At 37.6% G+C, this 22540-nt stretch overlaps 1 protein-coding gene across 1 annotated transcript; it reads right to left on the reverse strand.

Annotated features, from left to right (window-relative positions):
• Positions 1-293: 293 nt before the first annotated feature.
• On the reverse strand, positions 294-22293 carry ercc3 (excision repair cross-complementation group 3). The gene is made up of 15 exons (XM_067459081.1): positions 22169-22293; positions 20203-20402; positions 19870-20106; positions 19721-19770; positions 17726-17861; positions 17413-17580; positions 16995-17199; positions 13833-14147; positions 13015-13199; positions 11706-11908; positions 8867-8963; positions 4578-4695; positions 3157-3275; positions 2892-3041; positions 294-737 (listed from the first exon to the last, which is right to left on the reverse strand). Exons 1-15 carry the CDS (start codon positions 22194-22196, stop codon positions 600-602), a joined length of 2349 nt encoding a protein of 782 aa, XP_067315182.1. The 5' UTR covers positions 22197-22293; the 3' UTR covers positions 294-599.
• Between the last annotated feature and the right edge of the window lie 247 nt (positions 22294-22540).

The raw sequence follows: 22540 nt of genomic DNA on the forward strand, positions 1-22540 counted from the left end.
GTGAGAATATTCACTCGATCAACATGGTGCGAGAAACACTTATTCATAAATATTCTTTAACATTTGTGAGCCAACAATAAACAGCAGCCTAAATTTTAAGCATTTAAGTTAGCATATTAATATTCATTAATGTGAAATTAATGGTTTACCTAAAAATACAAATTCTCATCATTTGTCTCATTGTATACATATTAATTCATGCATTGTGAACAATAAAAAAGATATAGATTAATACATGCTGTAAATATTGTTCATTGAAGATACCAAATGCAATAATGTAAATGCATAAAATGAGTGCTATCAAAGTATGTTTTATTGATAAAAGTAAATTTCAACAACAGGTTCTGTATTGCATTTACATACTGTACAAAATTCAATTTCTCAAAACAAATTCAAACAAATTATTGTACAAACATCGTGTTTGTAATACTATAGACATCATATTTTTGAATCTTTCTGAAACGGCAGTTTTTCTTTTTTCTCAGTCTTTAAATGGCTCTGCCTGAGACATACAGCCATAAAGTGTCTTTTATGAATATGTTGACCATCCTGCTGCTGGAAGTCCTGTAGTCAAAGCTTCAGTCAGTCTGTGAACATGTTCACTTGCGGAAGCGTTTAAACAGAGGATGGACATTCTTGCAGGCCAAACCCTTGCTACCACGGGACGCCTGGTATTCCATGTAGACTGTATCGTCTGCACCAGACATGGAGCTCATAGTTCCCATACGCCGTGAAAACTACAGAAAACAAGTCAATAATTAAAATAATCTTTACTGGTACATGTTAAGCATCTTAACGCATTTACAGATTAACAATCCTTATGATGATTGAATGTATGTCAGAGTTATAAACCTGACGAAGGCAATGTGGACAAAGAGCGAAAAGTGGTCGGCCTGTTCTCAGTTGATTTAATTTATACACTCTTAAAGGGTTAGTTCACCCAAAAATGAAATTGATGTCATTAATGACTCACCCTAATGTCGTTACGCAACCTTTAAGACCTCCGTTTATCATCGGAACACAGTTAAAGTATTTTATATTTTAGTCCCAGAGCATATGCAGTCTATGCACACTATACTGTCCATGTCCAGAAAGCTAATAAAAACATCATCAAAGTAGTCCATATGTGACATCAGTTAGTTAATTAGAATCTCTTGAAGCATCGAAAATACATTTTGGTCCAAAAATAACAAAAACTACGACTTTACTTGATCAATGATTTGGATCGCCAATGTCATATGTTTTTTGCAGTTTGGATCGCGTGTCAAAGTGCTTAACTGCTGAAATCACGTGACATTGGCGATCTGAATCATTGATTGATTCCCTGATTCATGGTCGTTTGAATCTTTATTTGAGGAACGCTGAAGAGAAGACAATGCTGAATAAAGTCGTCATTTTTGCTATTTTTGGACCAAATATATGCAGCGCATAGATTTTATATTATATATATATATATATAATTTAAAATTCCAGCACTCGCGTGGATGTATATCGTGTGGATATATTACATATATACACACTGGAATATACTGGAATTTGAAATATTCGATATTCACGGTATTTTCAAATTTGACCTTGACGTCAAAATTATTACGATATTATTGCTAATATTCAATATTGCCTAGACCTAATTTACACCATATAAAAGTAGCAGTTCTTTTCAATATAAATGATTACATGTAATTTATACTTTATTTTGGCAGATACATACTATTTACACCACAGTATTGTTGTACATTAACATGATCCAATAACAGTGTAAATGATAAAAGGGACAACAAAGCCTTCCCCACACCTACCCCTAACCCTACCCAATAAATGCATTTATTCTTATTTAACATTTTGTTAGGGAACTTTATTTCCATATTTAGAAAATGTTCTTATTTTTTAGTAAAGTAAACGCCTTTCCAATGTGATATGTAATGAGAAAAGAAAGAGCAAGCTCTGCAAAAGTTTGTATTCAGTTATTTTTGTTCTTACAAAAATAGTTCTTAAAGCTGTTGTGCTATGGCAACACTTTTTTTTTGCAACTTATTTAAATACCGTGATAATATCGTATATCGTGATAAAACGTCATCAATTAATCGCAGCATGAAAAATTGATATCGGCACATGCCTATTATCGACATTGGGTTATTTGAGACAGTCATATTCTTTTTAGATAGGCTTTTTCTTTGATGATATTAATAATGCAGCAGTGTTATTTGTTCTCATTTTTTAAACAGGAAAATATGCTTTAAAGTTGTTTCTCATGGATTCAAAAACTCACCTGTAATCACTTTGATCATGAAAAATAAAATAATGTGCAGCACCAATCTGTCATGTACATTGAACTATAACACGATTATAGTGTTGTAAATGATATGTGGTTTCGTTGCCCGTGTATTAGCGTTGCTTTTAAGGAAAGAGCGCATTCAAAATGAGTTTCCCTTTCAAGCCTGTAAAATATTAGCATGGCCAAGTTCACGTGCGCAATTGCGTCCTTCGGGCAGATGTAAATTGTAATAGGCATATATCTGAATAATCTCATATAGGATGTTTGGTTGAGTTTATTAATTTTCTAGCAAATCTCTGCAGGTGGTGTGTTCAGCTCAAATACAATGCACAATATTATTGACTAGGTTATTTGAGACGGTTATTTTGTTACTGCCCCAAGACATTAATGCATCATAATCTAGCAGTTTTTTTTTATAGTGATGTGTTCATATTTCCATAGACATTTCATGATTGTGTCAACATACATTTTCATAACAGTCTTAAAATAGTTTCTTATCTCCATGACGGAGAGGCCCGCCACCGCACAAGACCCGCCCACAGTTAATCGAGTTTTTGAGACCCATCGATGATCGATATGAGAAATTGACAAAAATTCCCATCCCTAGAAGAGATACCTGCAGCTTTCCTCCCACTTCTCCAATCACCACTTCCTCTTCTGCGTCTATATCTGATGCTGCCAGAACCTTCTGCAAGAGCTGCTGCTGTTCATCACGAGAGGAAAACATCAAGTCTTCCTCCTCCATCCCAGCCAACTTTGTGATCACCTTAAAAGAGATGGAAACGATGATGTGTAACAGACCAAAACCCAATTTAACATCCAGCATTTCCAGTCAGAATAATCAAATTGAGGTCTTTGCAGTTCACATATAGCCTTCAAACCTTGAAACTGTATCCCTGGTCCACCAGGAAGCGCTGTCTCTTGGTGGAATAAGCCATTTCCTGTGTGTCCTGAGAGACGAGTGAGTAGAAGTAAGCGTTGTATTCCTCTGCAACCATACCTTTAAAAAAAAAAAGTTACTTAACAGTTTTGTATGCAGCTTTTGTTTGAAATGTTGTGGTACTATTGGTTAAATGTTTACAGGAATAGTTCATCCAAAATATTTCACTGCAAATTGTAGAAGATCTTAGAACAGAGGTGTCCAAAGTCGATCCTGGAGGGCCACTGTCCTGGAGAGTTTAGCTCCAACTTGCCTCAACACACCTGTCTGGAGCTTTCTAGAATGCCTAGTAAGACATTGATTCGTTGGTTCGGGTGTGTTTGATTGGGGTTGGAGCTAAACCCTACAGGACGGTGGCCATCCAGGAGCAGGATTGGACACCCCTGTCTTAGAACATCTAAAAAAATTTAATTCGACAGTCTAAATCAGTGTTTCCCAACCTTTTTTTTCCATGGCACCGCTATATAAAAATTGGCAAACATACATTTCTTGTAATGGCATAGTAAAACCGAAACTAGATGTTATATTAAAAGTAGTACTCACATTTAATGTGAAACTTGAGCTTAAGTCAGCTAGGAACACAATGAGGTTAAATATATGTAGCTATATGATGATGATAAAACAAAATGTACATATCGTCGTTGTCAGGTGGAAACCTTGTATTTAATTAAACTGTCATTGAAGTTGGCATTGTGGCTTTATATAGATATGCACACTTGTATGCGTCATTATAATATTAGCATTTTAGGAAAATCAAGATCAAATGGAGTTATGGGGTTTTTGACCAGCAAATGACAAATATATTTTGTCTGTCACTGAAACGGTCGCATCTGAGGTCAGTTCAGCATTATGTTTATTGTCGCTATATGGGCGCTCAGTTTTCTTGTTGTTGAAATGTCATGAAGACAAACGATGAAATGCTATTGACATGATATTTAAAACAGTAGCTATATTTGCTTCAACTAAACGGCAAAGACTAAGAATTATTACACGTTCTTCAAATATAAAAAGTGTTGACCGACAGTTGAAGGAGCCAATGGGGTTATGAGGTTTAGTCATAACCTTTTTTAAATGATGATAAATTGGTTAAATATTTGTTTTTTTTAAAAACATACAGATGTAAAATGATGACCAAAAGCATTAATTTTATAAAACAAAAAAGTTCAAATATGAGGTTTCGGCTAACCAATAATGTATTCTAATTTGTAGCATTTATTTTGACTTATTTTTGAAATTTGATCATTTTTCCTGGCACACCTGACAACACCTGGTTGCACAGTGGTTGAGAAACACTGGTCAAAAAGGTCTATCCAGATATTCCATAAATGACGCTCGAAGTATCGACTTCCTGTGGCACGCTACCTTTCTTGGCTCGCAACACTCTCCCCAGTCTCTGAGCTTCCTGACGACGAGAACCGCCGTGAGAGGAGATCTGGATGAGCACGTTGGCCTCCGGCAGGTCAAATGAAGTATCTCCTACCTGACAAAAGAAAAGAACAAGAGAAGACAGAATAAGGGTCCATTCACACAGAACGTGGTTTTCCATTCCACTGCGCTAATTTTCCTTTGTTTTCAAGGTAAACACTAGCCTGACAAGCCAGACCCACATCAAGATGGAAAGTCTGGAAACTCACCATTGGCAGGTGAGTTTCCAGACCCTCGGACAAAACCCCAACAAACCAGCGCAACGTGAAGCGGAGCTCGTTGATAGATTAAACATTTGCTGTATCCGGTCGGCAAAACTCTGAACACATCTTCCCTTTTTAAAGGTCCCATGGCATGGGTTGTTTTATAATGTTTCCTGGGGTGTACTTATATTGTTAGTATGGTTTTTTTTACATCAAAAAATGTCATAATTTAGAAATAAAAGGCATTTTTCTATACTGATATTAGCCCTCTGTTTAGAATGCTCTGTTTCAAGAGGCGTGTCTGCTGTGAGTCTTCAGTGAAAACACCCACTGTTGTGATTGGCTGACATCTTTGCATTAGAAATGAAATTACGTGCGGAAGGGCATGGTTTAGTCAGGTACGAGCTGGAGCAGCTGCAGCGCTGCCAGTCAAGAGAGAGACAGAGAGAGATGGAGCTGGCGAAAGATTGCTGAGGAAGTGTTATTGTACCGAGTTTTTGAGACTGCGAGTTCATTTTGTTTGTATCTGAGAGCTTTGAATAAACACAAGTTAACTTTGCAACTTCTCTCACAAAATGCTTTCACCACAGCTAACAACAAACACGACATCATGAAAAACACATGAAATGTCTTGTAAGAGCTCCTGTTGAGCATAATGAGCAGCGTCATTCAAACGTGTGATTGACCGATCTGAACATTATAAAGAGTGTTCTTTGATTGCTCTCTGTAGTTTAATCATTTAAATAACAGATGTGTTTCATGCTGTTATCAGAAACAACATGAAGTTGATGGATTTAGTCAATGGCTTGATTCATTGATGGATCAAGACGGCCAGCGGGGGGACTGACAGTATTAAACGATTTAGAACGAAAGTCTCTCTGAACTTGAATGATTAGCTACACATCAGAACTCACTGATACCAGATCAGGCATTAAAGGGTGGGTGAAATGCTGTTTCATGCATACTGAGCTTTTTACACTGTTAAAGACTTGGATTCCCATCCTAAACATAGACAAAGTTTCAAAAACTAAGTTGGATGTTTGATGGAGTATTTCTGTTTTAAAAATACTCCTTCCGGTTTCTCACAAGTTTTGGAGAGTTCTTTTCGAGTATGGGTCGGCTTGACCTTGATAGAGCAGAAGGTCCTTGTATGGGCCGTACGGGCTCTTCTCCCGGAAGGGTGCGCGTGACTAGAGCTAAAGAGCAAATGCACGCCCATAAACACTGCTCTCAGCTGCAGATCCACTTGTCCGTGCAACACTTCTGTCACGCCCTATGGTCCACTTTATTCCTATGGGTGATGTCAAGCAACTTCAACGCTTCAGCACAGCATTCCGGGAAGGCAGCGCTGCATTTGAACCGATTTGAACACAGAAATGACGGGAAGCTTCACAACATCGCTTCAGTCGCGTCGCAAAAATCGCGATGATGGATCTCCATAGTCACTGCTGTCACAGGACTTCATGAAATCAACAGTTACCAAAGAAGTGTGTTTTTGACGGAGCGGTGACGATAAAGGTTCGCGGTCGTGCTTTAGAAGCAGGCGGTGAGTAAAACTCCTTCAAATGTCTGTTGTTGGCTATCGTCGCGTAAGTAAACATCAGTAAACAACACGATCGTGTATAACGTTAGTTAATTTATCAATGGAGCATGCAATCTATGGTGTGTGTTTAAATACATTTGTTTAGCTGACCACTATAGGTGTCAGTTTGTTTATTGTAAAACCACCCAAACATAAACCTAGCATTCTCACAAAGCGTGCTTCGTCATTCAAATGCACTAACGGTTACTCCATTGTTGTTCTATGTATAACGTTACACTAGTCTGACGTACAAAACCGTTTTGCTTGCTACTGCTAAGGTTTAGTCGCATACAATAGTCCATAAACCGAATCATGTCCTTATAAACTGCGAGTAAACACACACAGATGTTGACAGGCCACTAAATACAGTACATACCACAGAGACGGGCGTCCTGCTGTTGTTGCTTCTCCTGTTCAATTTATTTCAGCCTCCGGATCTGAATCTGGATCATATATGTATTAGCTGAATCTGATTGATAGCATTCTTTAGCTCCGCCCACACGATACGCCTCCAGCCGCTCGTTTTTTTCCGGAAAGACTCGGTACAGCCTATATTTCTTTTATAAATATAATAAAACTAAAGACTTTTTGGAGATATGAAGGATGCAATACTACTCTATAGGTACTCAAGATTGACATGAGATTGACTGAAACTGAGTGTTTCACCCCCCCTTTAATGAACACTGTTACTCACTGTTTGTGGCGGTGCTGTCGAATCCGTATGGTAAAGCCTGTGCTGACGTCGCGACTGATAAACTGAATCCTTTCTCTACTAATTCTCTGGACGGGCAAAGCCGAGAAAGGGGCGGTAACCTTTCCTGGTATGACGTAATAACAGGAGAATTCAAGATCAGCTCATCTGGGCTCTCATTTTCTCAAAGGCAGAGAAAGACAGCCTGAACTCGTTTTATACTGATCAAAATTTCTAGCGACTTGGGGACAACATTCAGGCTAGGAGAACTCATATTAATGTTGAAAAACCTCATAAAATAAAAATATCATGCCATGGGACCTTTAAGAATGACTTCAGTGCAGTTCTTTGTTCTTTTCTAAGAGAAAAGCTTAACTCCAAGTCTTCCGGTCAAAGCTGATTCAAAAGACCGCCGTTCGCCAGCTTCTGTGTTTACTAGTCGCACACAAGCGCAACTCTACCATCACCATGTTAAGCCCCGCCCACTGACTCTATACACGATATGATTGGCCTGACCAGAGTTTGGTTTTTACAGCTCAGAAGTGTATTTAGAGTTGCTAGACAACACTCGCGGCAAATTAGATTTGCTGCCGCTAGGGTGCGTCTAGATTTCTAGGCTATGTAAACACACTAGACAGACGTGTTTGACCGTTGCACCTCACACACGACATGGCCTTATAAAAATGCAAAGTTCTCCAACTTTTTTTAAAAAACGTGTCTCTAAACCTTGCATTTTTTTCCCCAATCCACTGGCAATGAAATCTCAAGCTTAACCGCAAAATCGCGTACTGTGTCTATGGCCACAAAGTATTAAAGGACATTTTGATGCTCCCAGTAATCATCAATCAAAGCTACTAAAAATATATGTACAAGCCAAAATGGCTCAATTGTTAACATGAAGCCAGATAAAGGGAACAAATATGAGAAAAGGACTTATAAACCCTTTAATTCATTACCTTAATGCAAATGATTGGAAATGGTTTTGTGGGAAAAGGGATGACATTGTGCTGATATGAATGCCCTCATAAGGGGAAGGAACACCATCCCTGCATTCCCAAAATCAGTGTCTCAATTAACCCTAATGCATGTTTCCGACAATGCTTTTTGTTAATGCCCATCATTTTGTTGGATGATTGGTCTCTTGGCATTTGCTCGAATTAATAATGCATTTTCCATATAAATTAAAGCTGAAGTGTGTCATTTCAGCTAGATTAGCATCCCCAAAAATAATGACTTGATTAACTTTACCACGACTTGTGGACAACATTTGGCAATGAAATTAAAGTTTAAAGACCTTTAGATTCATGATGTTTTGGACATATGCTTAGAGAGTTTGTTTAGTTGGCTGATTTTGTAAATGAAGCACATTGTAATTAAAAAAAAGAGCTTGTCCAAGTACTTGAGAGATCTTAAACACAAGAATGTTATTAGCGTTTCTAGAGCCCCTAAACTGCAGAAATGTGTTTTTCTTGTACAGTGGGTGGAATATCAAGTTCTGAAAGGAATTAAAAGGTCACATCAGTGTACCGGTCACCTCTGCTGAACTCTGCATTTACAGCAACTTCTGACTGTGTAAAAGGGCTGTTGATATTTCATTAGATGATATTTAAATTGAATAGATTCTTGATACTTTGATTTGATACTTTTATACTTTTGTAAAAGAGGCTAAGAATAACACTTCAAAAATGAAAAAATGAAAAATACAAATTCACAGTTTCACAAGGAAGTGAACAGAGAAAAGCAAGTTTACCTTGGAGATAAAGATGGTATTGATTTTGGGATTGTGTTTAAAGTTTTGAAGGATCTGCATACGTTCTCCTTGAGATGTGGGTCCATAAATATACGGTCTGAAAAGAAAGTGTAAGAGAGAATGAAAAAAAAAATCATACATAACATCTTTTTGTTCATCGAAGGACACTTTAACCCTTCACACACTCTTAAAAAATAAAGGCTCTTTGTTGACATCGATGGGTCAATGAAGAGCCTTTAAAATTCAGGGAACCTTTTTATTGTGGCATTAGAGTAAAATGGCTCTTCTGATTTTTTACATGTTCTTCACGCTAAGATAAAAATGGTTCTTTTAAGAACAGTTTACCGAAAGGTTCTTTAGGAAACTAAAAATTGTTCTTCTATGGCATCACTTTGAAAACCTTTTGGAATCTTTAATGTTAAGACTGTTCACATCCTTAGAAATATGCTCAAATTTGATAAGTGGCCTATGCAATGCAAATTCAAAGCATTTTTCTAGCAGAATCACATTGTATATGAGTTTATATACAGCTCTGTAAAAAAAATAAGAGACCACTTAACATTGAGAAATCAATGTTAAGTGGTCTCTTAATTGTTTCCACAGCTGTAGTATAAAAATTATAAAACAAAAACAAACTAAAGTTTCCAAGTTTCACCTCACAACCCTTCAAGCTCCGGCAGAGTGCCGAACAACCTCTTGATAGAGTAAGAGATTTTAGAGTGTAGCCTTTTAATTTCTTTGAAAGATTATTTTGCCAAATGAATGAGATTTCATTGAAAATTGTGCAAAGTTAAAGGTGCTTAACAGGAAAGTAAAGCTGATTACATGTCGCGCCAGGAAAAGTCCAATTGAACTTTCACTGCTTTCTAGAGCACACAAACACAGAGGTTTGGTCTTACTGTAAATCTTTTTTTCAGGGTTGGTTGGTAGGGTTGCCAAGTTACCATTCCATATAAAATGGAATTGTCCCGTATTTAAGGCATCAATAAAGTTTGCCCCATATATTCAGGCATACTAAATTGAGAACTAATCATTCCTTTGAGAGAACTCAAAGCCCCAGCAGAATCCTATGCAGGTTCCTGTTGGTCACTCCCGATTCACAGCTAGTGGTTTGGCAAATCCCTTTCACTGTTTGTATTTTGATGCAAAGAAACAACACGATTTTTGTTCATAAGTCCAACTGCACTCTCCCTGAGGGAATACGTGGTCAAAAAGGGAAGTTGTCTTTCACTATTGTAAGTTAATGTTGTTCAATAGAGAAAAAAAAAAAACATTTTAAATTTAAGTAACTTGTAGCGTACTCTTAAACTCATTAGGCAATGTAAACACAAAATAACCTACAATGTCTCAAGCACCAAAGCAGACCATGCTAATCCTCCAAGTCCTCTTGAATTGAAAAATATGCATTTTCATTTATTCATACATAGTTGCAGCAACATTTAGTTTAAAATTTAAAGTGCCATTGATTTAAAAAAAATATATTATTGGCTGAAATGTCAAAGATGTTCAGTTATTATGCTTTCAAATTTTATGCCATCTATGTATCTTCCTGAAAAAAAGAAAAAAAATTAAGTTTATTATTTTTAATAGAGGCTGATGATATTTAAAGGGGTGATGAATTGAAAAATAAACTTTCTCTTGAGCTTGATATATAAAAGGTCATGTTAATATAAGAATATCCTCTAAGTTTTAGAGCTGAAAACTTCCTTGTCAGTCAAAGAAAACTGACAAGGAAGTTTTGTCAGTTTAACAAATAGATTAAGACATCAGGCCCAGAAAATGATTGTGTGCCGCATCTTGACAGCTAGTGGAGAAACACGCCTCTACAGAATAATAGGCACATCTAATTCAGTAGCCCCACCCACGACTCATGGAGCTGTTTGGATCGCGCTAGCCAGCAGCAATAAACATGCCAAAGAAGATAGCAAGATATTGTGGAATAACAGTCACTGCATAAGCTTCCTTCAGATCCTAATATTAGGAATGTGTGGTACTTCATTTATATTTAATGAAGTTCCAGCTCACATGGGAAAGACAATGTTTGCTTCATTTTGCGGAATCGTTTGTAAACAAGTCTCAGGTGGATGCGCAGACAATTTTAAGGAAATGTACCTAGCATTATGCGTGAAAACCTATAATGAGACGTTATTTTTTGTGCATTAATGAATTGAAGTGCATGAAGTTAATATTTTTGTCTTGATTTTCAAATACATTTTTGCACTGAATCTAGGGTTGGGTGATATGGCCAAAATATGTATTTTATGAGGGCCAATACAGTATGAAATTAATATCGGATTAAAGGTGAAACATTTTGAATTAAATTTACTTTGCACTTGAACAGTTGCTATATCAACATCCTAAATATGAAAATACTGTTAAATAATTTATAGTTGTCAGTACATGGCAAACTTTTCTTGCGTTTTTGCACATTGAGAGTACGAGACCCCTTTTCGCTTAGCGGTGTGCAAGGCGAATTTAGTAACTTTTTTAAAGCTGTATCGGATGCAGTTGTATTGGGGTAGTTAGACGAGTACATGAGCACAGTATCGGACCAACACCCAAGTACTGGTATCGGTACATCCCTAGTTATCGGTTATCAGCATCAGCCAAAATGTTCATATCTGTTCATCCCCACTTGGAACTCAAAATATTTCATGCCTATGAAGCAAATTAATGGGGTAAATATGTCTTAAATATAAAAGGCCACTGAAAAATAAAGCTCTACAACAACAAACTTTGTAAAATAAATAAATAAATGAATTGGCAAGCACAATGTAAATGTAAAAGCACTGGTGTATGCATGAGTGTGTGACTGTGCATAAATAAAATGAGGCATTACTTGTTCAGACGGATGGCGTATTCTTTCAGAGCGAACACGTTATCGGCAAAGACGATGATCTTGTCGTTTCTTCGCTCGTGGAAGCGGATCAGGAACTGACATGCACGGAACTTGTTGGGATTCATGGTGTAGAAAAGAATTCTCTTCTTCGTCTTTATGGCCACATATTCACGATAAAACTCAGGAGACATGGGACACCATACCTAAAGACACAAGGACTGTGAACACTCAAGGGAAATGTAGGCTTAAAGCACACACAAGAAAACCCCATTCAAAAACTTGACCCCACCCCAAAAAGTTTATAAAGACATCATACAAATAATCAAATGTCTTCTGAAAGGACAACAATTACACATACATAGAGCACATGTACAAATAATGGAAGCTCAAGTTGTGGATGAGAACAAACCTCTTTGTTTTGTTCACACAAATTTGAGCTGCTGTTTACAATATTTGATGTGCAAATGTATGTGAATAAAAGCCTAAATTAAACCTGTTCATAGTATACAGTAGCAGTGTCTTTTCAGAATGCATAGCAATAAAATAAAGTGGATTAGCTACATGGATTAGATCTTCACAAGGTTTATCCAACAAACTCTCACTGTCACTAATCTATATACATAGTATTTACTACATTAAACACAATCAATATATATATTATTTTACAAAAAGTAAATAAATAATGAAATATTAGAATCAAGTTTCTTAACACTTTCTCTGCTAAGATTTATAAGAGGGTAAGATTATCCATACACTTATTTCACATAGCATTGAACTGCATATTAGTACTTCAATAGAATAAAAAACATAACTAAAAACATTTACAATGAAAATAGAAATTTCCATAAAAATACCTTTATAAAAGTCCATGAAATGATTAGGTTTTCCAAATGTTTAGGCTATATCTCTAACATAAAAAAAACTTGCTAAAAGGTTTTTCCAAAAAAAAAAAAACACTTATAGAATTTATAGAAGCTCTTTGTGAAGACTGTGGTCAGCACACAGAGAACAGTGCATGGGGTTTTCTGCTCATGTGACTAAAGAGTGTGCTGGGCTTTGTTTAGCGAGATCAAAAATTTGAGGCGATATTGTATAACAGTACTGTATCTTTTTGCACCTGGGTCCAAAGCTTCTAAACACAATGTTTCACAAGCCCATACACCCTGTTGACCCCATAACAATTGATATTATGAAAAATGCACATGAAAAGAACATTTGTTGTATTTTTTTGTATTATGGGGAGAAAAGTTTGATTCATTTCCTGTATTATAGTGGTTTCATTAAGATATTTATATTTTCGCCAGCATACCTCAGCACATTGGACTTTAGCAATATAACCATTGTTCTGTAGCTCCATCCAGTTTGCTTCAAAGAGTTTCGGCCCAATCAGGAAGTTAAGATCAACAATCTTATCGTCCTCTCTCACTAATGTGGCAGTAAGACCCAGTTTACAATGTGCCTGGACTATCGTCAGAACACGTCGGAACATTTTTGCTGTAAAAGAAAAACAAAAGAGTCAGGAATCTGTATAAAATCCCATTTGTTTCAAATAATTTCCCTGTCCTCATTGAAAGTGAAACGCTGAGTGAAACGATAAAATTCCAGCTAATCAGAAGATATTGCTCAAATATTTAATTTTATTTTTCATTCCCAGGGATAGAAAGAACTAAAATATGCATCTTACATACACAAATGCGTATGTGTAAGTTACTTTGGATAAAACCATCTGCCAAATGCATAAATGTAAATGGTTACCTAAACTTTCAATGGATGGACAAAAATGATTATTAGATTAAAAATATCTTAATTTTTATGCAAAGATGAACAAAAACTTTATGGGTTTGGAACAACATGAGGGTGAGTCAATCAATAATGACAGAATTGTTGGGTGAACTATCCATTTAAGACTACCCATTGAAAATGTTCTATTGTCAATATATTAGTATCTGCTGTTCAAAATCTAACCAACAGCAGTCATGCCTAAATTATGGGTTACCTGTCTTGATATTTCACTGTATGGGTGGAGCTTACTACCGTAAAGTGAAGAAAACAAAATCAAAGCGACCAAAAAAACTGCATAGAAGATGTGCTTTAGCAATGAAGATGTGATTCACAAACACAACCCACCTGGGATTGTGTGCACCTCATCCAGTATAATGAGCCCCCACTCCTGACTTTTCATCCACTCCATGACCCTCTCAGCTTCCCATGAGCGTTTGGTGGTGTGGCCCAGCATAGAGTAGGTGCTGATGGCCACAGAGCAGCCGATGGGCTTGTCCTTTGCATCCGAAGTGAAACGGCAGATCTGGGAGTCATCAATGGTGGACCACATCTTAAACTGAGCCTTCCACTGTTCCACTGACACAGAGGAGTTTCCCAGCACCAGGCAGCGCTTACGCACTGTGCAGGCAGCAGTGACTCCTACCAGTGACTTACCAGCACCTGTGGGAAAGAAGTATAAAATAACAAAAGACTTCAATGTAGATTCAGTTCATTTTAACTCAATAAAACCATTCATATAGCTTTTAACCCCAAATTGCTCCCGTATCTTAAATTCTCTGACCATGTACATGGATTTTTAACCAACACTCATTGTAAACACAATGTAAATAAGATATTAAATAAATAAAAAAACTCTTCAAAGATTTATAAAGCACATTCATCCATTATAAAAGTAATCCATATTACTCCAGTGGTTAATAATGGCCTTCTGAAGCAAGGCAATGCATTTTTTGCATATTGACCAATGCGGAAGCGCAGAGGACGCCAGAGGACACCAGTCACAAATTAGTCTAAAATGATCTTTTTTTAAAGAAATGTCAAAGGAGCTTGAGTCTGTTGCCGAGCCCTATTTGTTTGAACCACGAGAGGTGTCTACTCCTACATCCTGTCATATGTTGGGTCAGAGGTCACTCTTCCACCAGAACTCGACTCACGTACGGCTATGGTCATCACCAGAAGTCAGTGATTGTAGTTATAAACATGGATATTTCTCTTACAAAAACGCATCGCTTCACTTTAGAAGGCCTTTATTTACACCATGCAGACGTATGGTTTACTTTTATGATGGATGGATGCACTTTTTTGGGCTTCAAAATCTAGGGTACCATTCACTCCCATTATAAAGCTTACAAGAGCCAGGATTTTTTAAAAATATAAATCTGATATTTGGCTGAAACAAGAAAGTGCTAAACACCTAGGATGGCTTGAGTGTGAGTAAATTATGGGATAATTAAAATTTTGGGGTGAACTAACCAGAGCCGAACAGCCCTATACACTCACTACGCAAGCTGCATAGGGCCCCGCAATATACTCAAGGCCCCGCCTCCCCCTCGTGTCAAAGCGCGTCAATCAATGTTGTAAACAATGATGATAAAATAAAGCGGAATTATCCTTCTGGCCATGAAAAGAAGGAAAAACACCATGAGAGTGAATTGCGGGAACAATAATCAGGTAAACTTGTGTTCTCCTCTCCAAGTTTGATGTCAGCATATAACAGTAAAGTTAAGATGATCTGCATGTCTCTTCTGTTGTCTTGTTAAGATGGACAGGTAGGCTATGCATCTCTTGGTCTGTCTAGCTAGCTAATGCCAGCCGCTTTCAGGGCTGTGTTCTGTGTCTTTGTGCCTGAGAAATAAAAATATGTATGTTTTTTTGTGATAAACGACAAAGGTCAACGGTGTTTGTTTACTGCAGCTCGGAAAAGATCTGCGTCGCGCATGAACATGCGTTCATTTTCGCGTGCACAAAATGAAACGTGCATTTTCCAGCAGAAATATCTGTGTGGATACCAGACCGACAGAACAATATATGGCCGTGATGGTCCTCCTCCTCAACATAAGTACACATAGGCAGTGAAAGCATATCTAGTCTTAGTCAATGTTTAGTTACATCTCTAAACTACTGCACAAATGATGCAATATGGAAAGCAATGTATTGACAATTTGACATTGATTGACTATTAATTTATACATTGATTGACTATTATAATTTATAATATTTGTACAAAAGTGAATTCTTGATATCAACAATGATGTCATCACTCAGAGGTTCTTAATATCGGAATCACTAGTTCACTAGTCAAACATTAAAGGAGCAAAGCCATAGTATAAATAGTATTTTATATTTGAAAATGTATAAAAGGAAATCTGAGGGATCCAGTTTGAATGGGTCTAATGCAGCTTATAAAATTTGGGATCTATAATTTGCAGGTGCTATGCTTAAATTTGTAAGTAGAGGAGATGCTGGATCATCTGCCAGTACTAGCACAGACCCAGATGATCTACATCCAGCCTCAGCCAGAACTAGCACAGACCCAGATGATCTATATCCAGCCTCAGCCAGAACTAGCACAGACCCAGATGATCCACATCCAGCCTCAGCCAGTACTAGCACAGACCCAGTACAGCCAGATTCACCAACAGTCAAGCTGTCTACAACAAGTACTGTCTTAAGATTCAATAGAAAATACTCTTCAATTGTTAGTTTGAACCTCATTCTTTGACTGTTTTGTTCAAAGGAGGAAGGATTGTATTGGGAGCACTAAGCTGTCAGGTGTAACTGCATGGCAATGGCAAATGGTTTATTGCTCACGGGTCAGGTAGGGTCAGAATTTTGCTTAGGGCCCCAGGGAGGTCAGGATCAGCTCTGGAACTAACCCTTAAGAACACTGTAAAGTTTCTGGATTGACAACCGTATTTAAACGCGTGATTGAATCACAAACTGTGATGATTGACAGTGATAACCACGAGACAAAATAGGACAAACATTTTTGAAGTACTTAATTCAACAGTTTTTGTCCTAGTACCATAATTGGTAGAGAACCATACAATTTCACTGGTATTGGTAACGACTATTGAAATTTTGGTACCGTAACAACACTAAGTTGAAAATAAATCTATAATGTATAATATATATATAATAATTTTTTTTTTTTTTTTTACTAATGACAAAGAAATACTGTATTGAAGTAAAATTGACCTGGAAAAATCAATATTCCATTGTATCACAAATATCATCCAGGCTGTCACAGAAATCCTGAATTTCCATAAAGTCTATATAATAAATGCTGAAGAGAAGAAATTGATAGCAAATAGTCTGAATTTGTTAATATCATATTTAATTTGGCCAAATAGTATTGTTGAATTTTACAATTGCATATTCCAAAGCTTAGTCTGTTTAGTTAGCTCTGAACACAGAGCCAAGCTTTGCAATAGTACACGACTAGGCATCAACTGCTTCAGGGAAGACATTATTCAAACACTGTGTAGATGTTCAGAGATAGTTTACCACAAGGCAGGACGATGACTCCAGATCGAGCTCTACCATTCCCAAACATCTTCCTCAGACTCTTTTCCTGATATGGTCTCAGCACAGCGGTGGGCTTCAGGTCCATGTTAATGTCAGGGTTCACTGTGTCGTTACGGAAGTCGTATTCCGCTAGGAGGGGATACTCCAACTGAATGCAGCGCTTCTGAAGCTCCTCAATCATTTCCTACCAAGGTCCAGCAGAAACAGGAAGGAATTACAGGAAGAAATTAGATTATAATAAAAATCTCTATGCTCTAATGCTCTAATCTAAAGATTGGACAGCTAACACCAATCTTTTAAACTCAGGGGTGAAGGCAGGACTTATTTTGCCATATTGTGCATTGCACTCTCATAAATTCACAGTGAAGTAACATCTCATTCAAGCACAAACACACACCTGACGGATCTCAAATGACACTGTTTGCGTCTCTTCCTCCTCCTCCTCCTCTTTATCCATCTGTTCGTAGTAACTGTAGATGTCCTCCGGCACCTGAGTTCCTGAGCGCTGCCCATCTGCAGGCTGGGAGGTGGATGGACCACCATTGTCCTGCTGAGACTTTGAAATCTGGACAGGACAACACAACACAAGTTTTTGGTACTAGAAATGAGCCTTCTGCTTCGCCAAAAGGGTCTTTATGTCAACATGTTTTTGGACTGTATGCAAAATTGAGATTGTATATGGCATATGCACTATATGCACTGAAACTCACTGCTGATTTGCTAGAGATGATCTCAGTGATGAGCTCAGTCTCCTCACCCTCGGCAGACCGAAGACGACAGTCCCGAATCACAGGGTCCTGTAACAGCCTCTGAATGACATCAGGGAACGCACTCTCCACAAAGTACCTGTGCCCATCACACACACAAACATAGGTTCTTATTCACTAACTGTGCGTGAAATCTGTGTAAAAAAACTAAAGTTTTAGAACAAATGAGACTCAATGTTTTAACTTACTCATCTAAACTATCAATGCCCTGTGGTTGTTGCATAGTCTAGTTTATAAGAAAGGACTCACATGTGGCAAATAATTACATACAACACTACCAATCAAAAGGTTTTTCATTACTAGAAATTAATACTTTTATTCAGCAAAGATGCATTAAATTGATCAACAGTGACAGTAATGACAGTCAAAGTTATTGATGATTTCTATTTTAAGTAAATGCTGGTTTTAAACTTTTCCATTCATCAAGGAATACTGAAAAAGGTTTTGATAAAAATGTTAAACAGAGAAACCTATTTCAACATTAATGATAATAGGTGTTATAGGAGCAAAAAATCAGCATATTAAAATGATTTCAGAAGATCATGAGACTGACATTTAGCCTTGTTATAACAGGAATAAATTGCATTTTAAGATATATTAAAATAGAAAGTTGTTATTTTATATTGTAAAACCTTGGTAAGCATAAGACACTTCTTTACATTTTTTTACATATACAAAAAAAAAAATTCCCAGTAATTTTAAACATACAAACTCAAAGCTTTTTTGAACAATCGTCCAAAATAACGTTATCTTTCACCATTAAAGTCCCAGTGAAGCGGAAGTAGCAACAAGTGATTTTTCTTTAGTGCTGTGACGTATTTCCAAGTGAAACGGAATATTGAATAAAGGGCAGGGATTGACTTCATTGCTCCTCCTCTCCATCTCCCATCACTCTTAAGCCCCTTTCACACTGCACGTCGGACCCGCAATATTCCCGGAACATTCCCGGGTCGCCTTCTGTGTGAAAGCAACCATGTCCCGGGATTGATTACCGAATTCGACCCGGGTCAGGGACCTAGTAACATTGCGGGATTCGACCCGCAACGAGCGCTGTGTGAACAAAAGGCGAAACTAACGCCGCAACGTGTACGTAGTTATTGTGCGACTCCTAGAGCTTGTTTTTTCAATAACACAACCCTGCAGTGCCAGAAGAGCTCGTCGGTGTTTTAAACGCAGAGAGTGTTCGTATACAAAAGAAACTAAAATTAAACAAGCAGAAATGTGCGCAAACTGGACACAAGTCGAGACCACGGAGCTCCTTACTATCCGCGCTGAAGCTGAGATCGCTCGCCATTATACGTCACATCAGGATGTCACGTGTCAACTCGACCCGGGACCGTTAAGCGTTGTGTGTGAAAGCGCACATATTGCGGCATTTCGCTGGCAGTGTGAATGGACCAAATCTAGCGGCCCGGGAACAAATGCCGGGTCGCATTATCCGTGTTTTTGCCGGAATCGCAGTGTGAAAGGGGCTCATGTCTTTTCCAGACTGGAAGTAACTTTTCAGATTTTGATTCAAGATTACCACAGCAAACTATTTTTCTTCTGTGTATTAACCTGCACGGATTAATTGTTCACCCTAAGACCTGTAATATGTGCTAACAAAGTAAATAGGGTCAATTTTGTTTGAATTGACCCTATTTACTAAGACTTTAAAGTCGCAATCAAGGTTCAGAATAAAGTACATCCAATCTCAAGACTCAAAACTAACACTTTACATTCAAGATTAAGTAAATCCCAAGAGTCAAAAAATGGTTCACAACATGACTTCTCCTTAACTAAATACAACCTGCTGCTCAAAAAGTCACCTATTATCCAATAATGAATTGGCAGCTAAATCATTCAAAATACTATATATTTAATTAACAGTCTTCAACAGCATACCTAACATTAGAGAGAATTAAATAATGAACCATGTGTAAAAAAAGAAAAACTGACCTGTTGTGTTTCAGGACCAGTTTGACTTTACCGTAGCTCACTGTGCACAACTGCAGAAGGAGAGGGAGGGAGAGGGAGAGGAATTTAGAAGCTTTAATATAGAAATTGTAAAATTCAGACAGACATCACACCAGCACACGTACACACACCTTAATAAACTGCACTATGCCATCAGGAACGGAGGTCTTGCTGAGTTTTTGCAGGTACTCAATGATGTCAGAGGTCTGCAGGCCGACGCTCACAGCGGCGTATAGAGAATAGGCCGTCAGCTTGTACTCGTGTACGTGAATGGGTCTGCACACTGGCTCTGATATGGCCACCAGGAAATCCTGAGCGTATTTATACACGGGAGAGAACGCCTCTAGGAAGATGTGACCATCAGGAGCCTGCAAGATTCAGACACAGATAATGGGATAGGGACACTCTTAATGGTGGTGGCATCTGTTGTGAATGGCTAATCGATCAAGAGTCTTAAGTCTTACCACCCATAGGGGCCGAGAAGAATGGTCGTTCTTGAGAAGCATCTGTAGCCTGTAGTCTTTGGCTCCATATTCATCCAGTTTAGTGCTGGATTCCTCCACCTGCTTCCCAGCAGCTGCTGGAATGGCCTCCTGTGACTCACTGCCAACCAACTCTTCATCCTCCTCCTCATCATCATAATAACGTTTCTTGGACTTCTTATCTAAAGTGGATAATAACAATGACTTCAGCAATGTAAACCTCGCTTAATAATAGTTTAAGTTAATAGTATTTAGAAACAATATCTGCACTGTAACCTTTGTGGGAAAAGTACATTTTATCACACGTTTAAGAAAAGCATTTATAAAGGAAATAATATACTTTAAAATAACTTAATTAATTGCACGTTATCTATGATTATATTAAAATGTACGGGAGAGTGGGGCAATGTGAGACACACCCTGTATCTGGTCAACAGAACACATTTGTGGTCATTTTGTTTTCAAGCCCCTCCAATTTCCCCTTGAGCATGAAGGAGAGGACCTCATTGTGCTGTGGCCAGCATGTTTTTCACAAAAATATATTTTTTGCATAAAAGTAAATTTTCTTGCTGCCAACTTAATCAACTGTTGTGCCAAAGCAAATAGATTCAAGTAGAAAAAACTTATATCATACATGTTGATGAACTACCAACATTTTAAACCATGTGATGCTGCTAGCTGAAGATTAGCCTGAGTTGATAAGAGAGATTTTTCTAAAAATGTGGTGGTGGGGTAAAGTGAGACAAATGTTGTGGATTAAAGTGAGACATGAGGCACAAGTTAAGTTTAGTCTTAAACATATTTTAATGTAATATTACCTTACATGTGTTTTATTTTTAATGTCATAAACATTGTAGAAAAGCCATCATGCCTAGGGAATACACCAGGAAGACAACCTGGGGCACATCCTATAAGTGATGCTTCCTCAACCCCTCAAAGGCCTGGAGGAACTACATGGAGAGAGCAACTCCTCATCTTTCCCTGTAACCTTCAAGGCTGGGATGTAAAATAGGCCTAGTCGTAGAGAAGGCTGATGTTCTAATCCAGGTGGGTCTGGTCCTGTGTTCTGAGTCCCAGGCTGTTCTAGCTGGTTCTGATTGTCCTTTGCTCTGACCCCCAGACACAAGTTGGCAATAAGGGTCCTGTGTTCTGACCCTGTGTTAGTGTTCTAATCTAACTGGTTCTATCTGTAATTTGAATGTTAATTAAAACATTTTGAATTATATTATGTTGTATTTCATTTTGTTGAGTTACTTTCAAGTGTTTAGCATATATATATATAAAAAAATTGTTTTTGTTTTTTTTCTTAATTGACCAATCCCCATGATTCTGTTACTAGTCCAACATTAGTTCTGGAATGTGTGGTTGTCAAGCTAGTTTACAGGATTTACAACGTGTGTTGTTATGGTAGTTTCCGAGAAGAAAAAGTAAGTGGTTCACTTTACCCCTTGATTTCTCAGGTCTATCTCAGTTTACCCCTAAGCTGGGGTAAACTGAGACACAAGACCACTTTTTTTTTAAAACAATCATATTTTCACTGACCTTCGTCCTGAATACATTCTGAAAATTGACATTGCTAGGAAACCTCCTGAATTAATGGGAAATGTGCCAATTTTACTGATATATCATGTCTCACTTTACCCCACTCTCCCCATTATAGTTTATATAAAATATAATTAGTGTTTTTGACTCACTTAAGTACATCTTTATATGTAATTTAATTATTACCTGACAGTCTTTGAAATACGGTTCAAGTGTAACGTTATTGCTTTCACGGTCAAATATGAATGTCATATTTATCTTTAAACCATCACGTCACCACATGTTCTCTGCTACATTAGTCAAAAACGGTAACGTTAGTTATCAACAACAGCACATCTAACGTTAGCATTGGTTCATCAAACTGATATTAAACGTATGCGTTGATTTCTTAAAGGATAGATCTTACCTCGATCACTCTTATCTTTCTTTCCCATAGTGTCAGCCCTAGAAAACACTCCACTATAGTGAAATTAGTGTTGATTTAACACATTTTATTACTAACACTGCGAGGATTCATTGAGACGTCACTGCTAGTACGCTCTTTCTCTACGGAAAAAACGACTGAGAAAACGTAAACCAACCCTGGACATTTACCGCCACCTGCCGGCTGGACGTGTAAGCGCGCAAACTATCAAACAATAACATTCTGACTGCAGTGAAATAAAACACCGTCGGCGTTTTACCAGTATTTTAGAATTTATTTCACTATAATACAATCCAAAGAACAACAAGCGTATGGAACAATATAATATTACTTAATGATAGGACGTTATGCGTA

This window comes from Pseudorasbora parva, chromosome 12, assembly GCF_024679245.1.
Source record: "Pseudorasbora parva isolate DD20220531a chromosome 12, ASM2467924v1, whole genome shotgun sequence".
Classification (NCBI taxonomy): domain Eukaryota; kingdom Metazoa; phylum Chordata; class Actinopteri; order Cypriniformes; family Gobionidae; genus Pseudorasbora; species Pseudorasbora parva.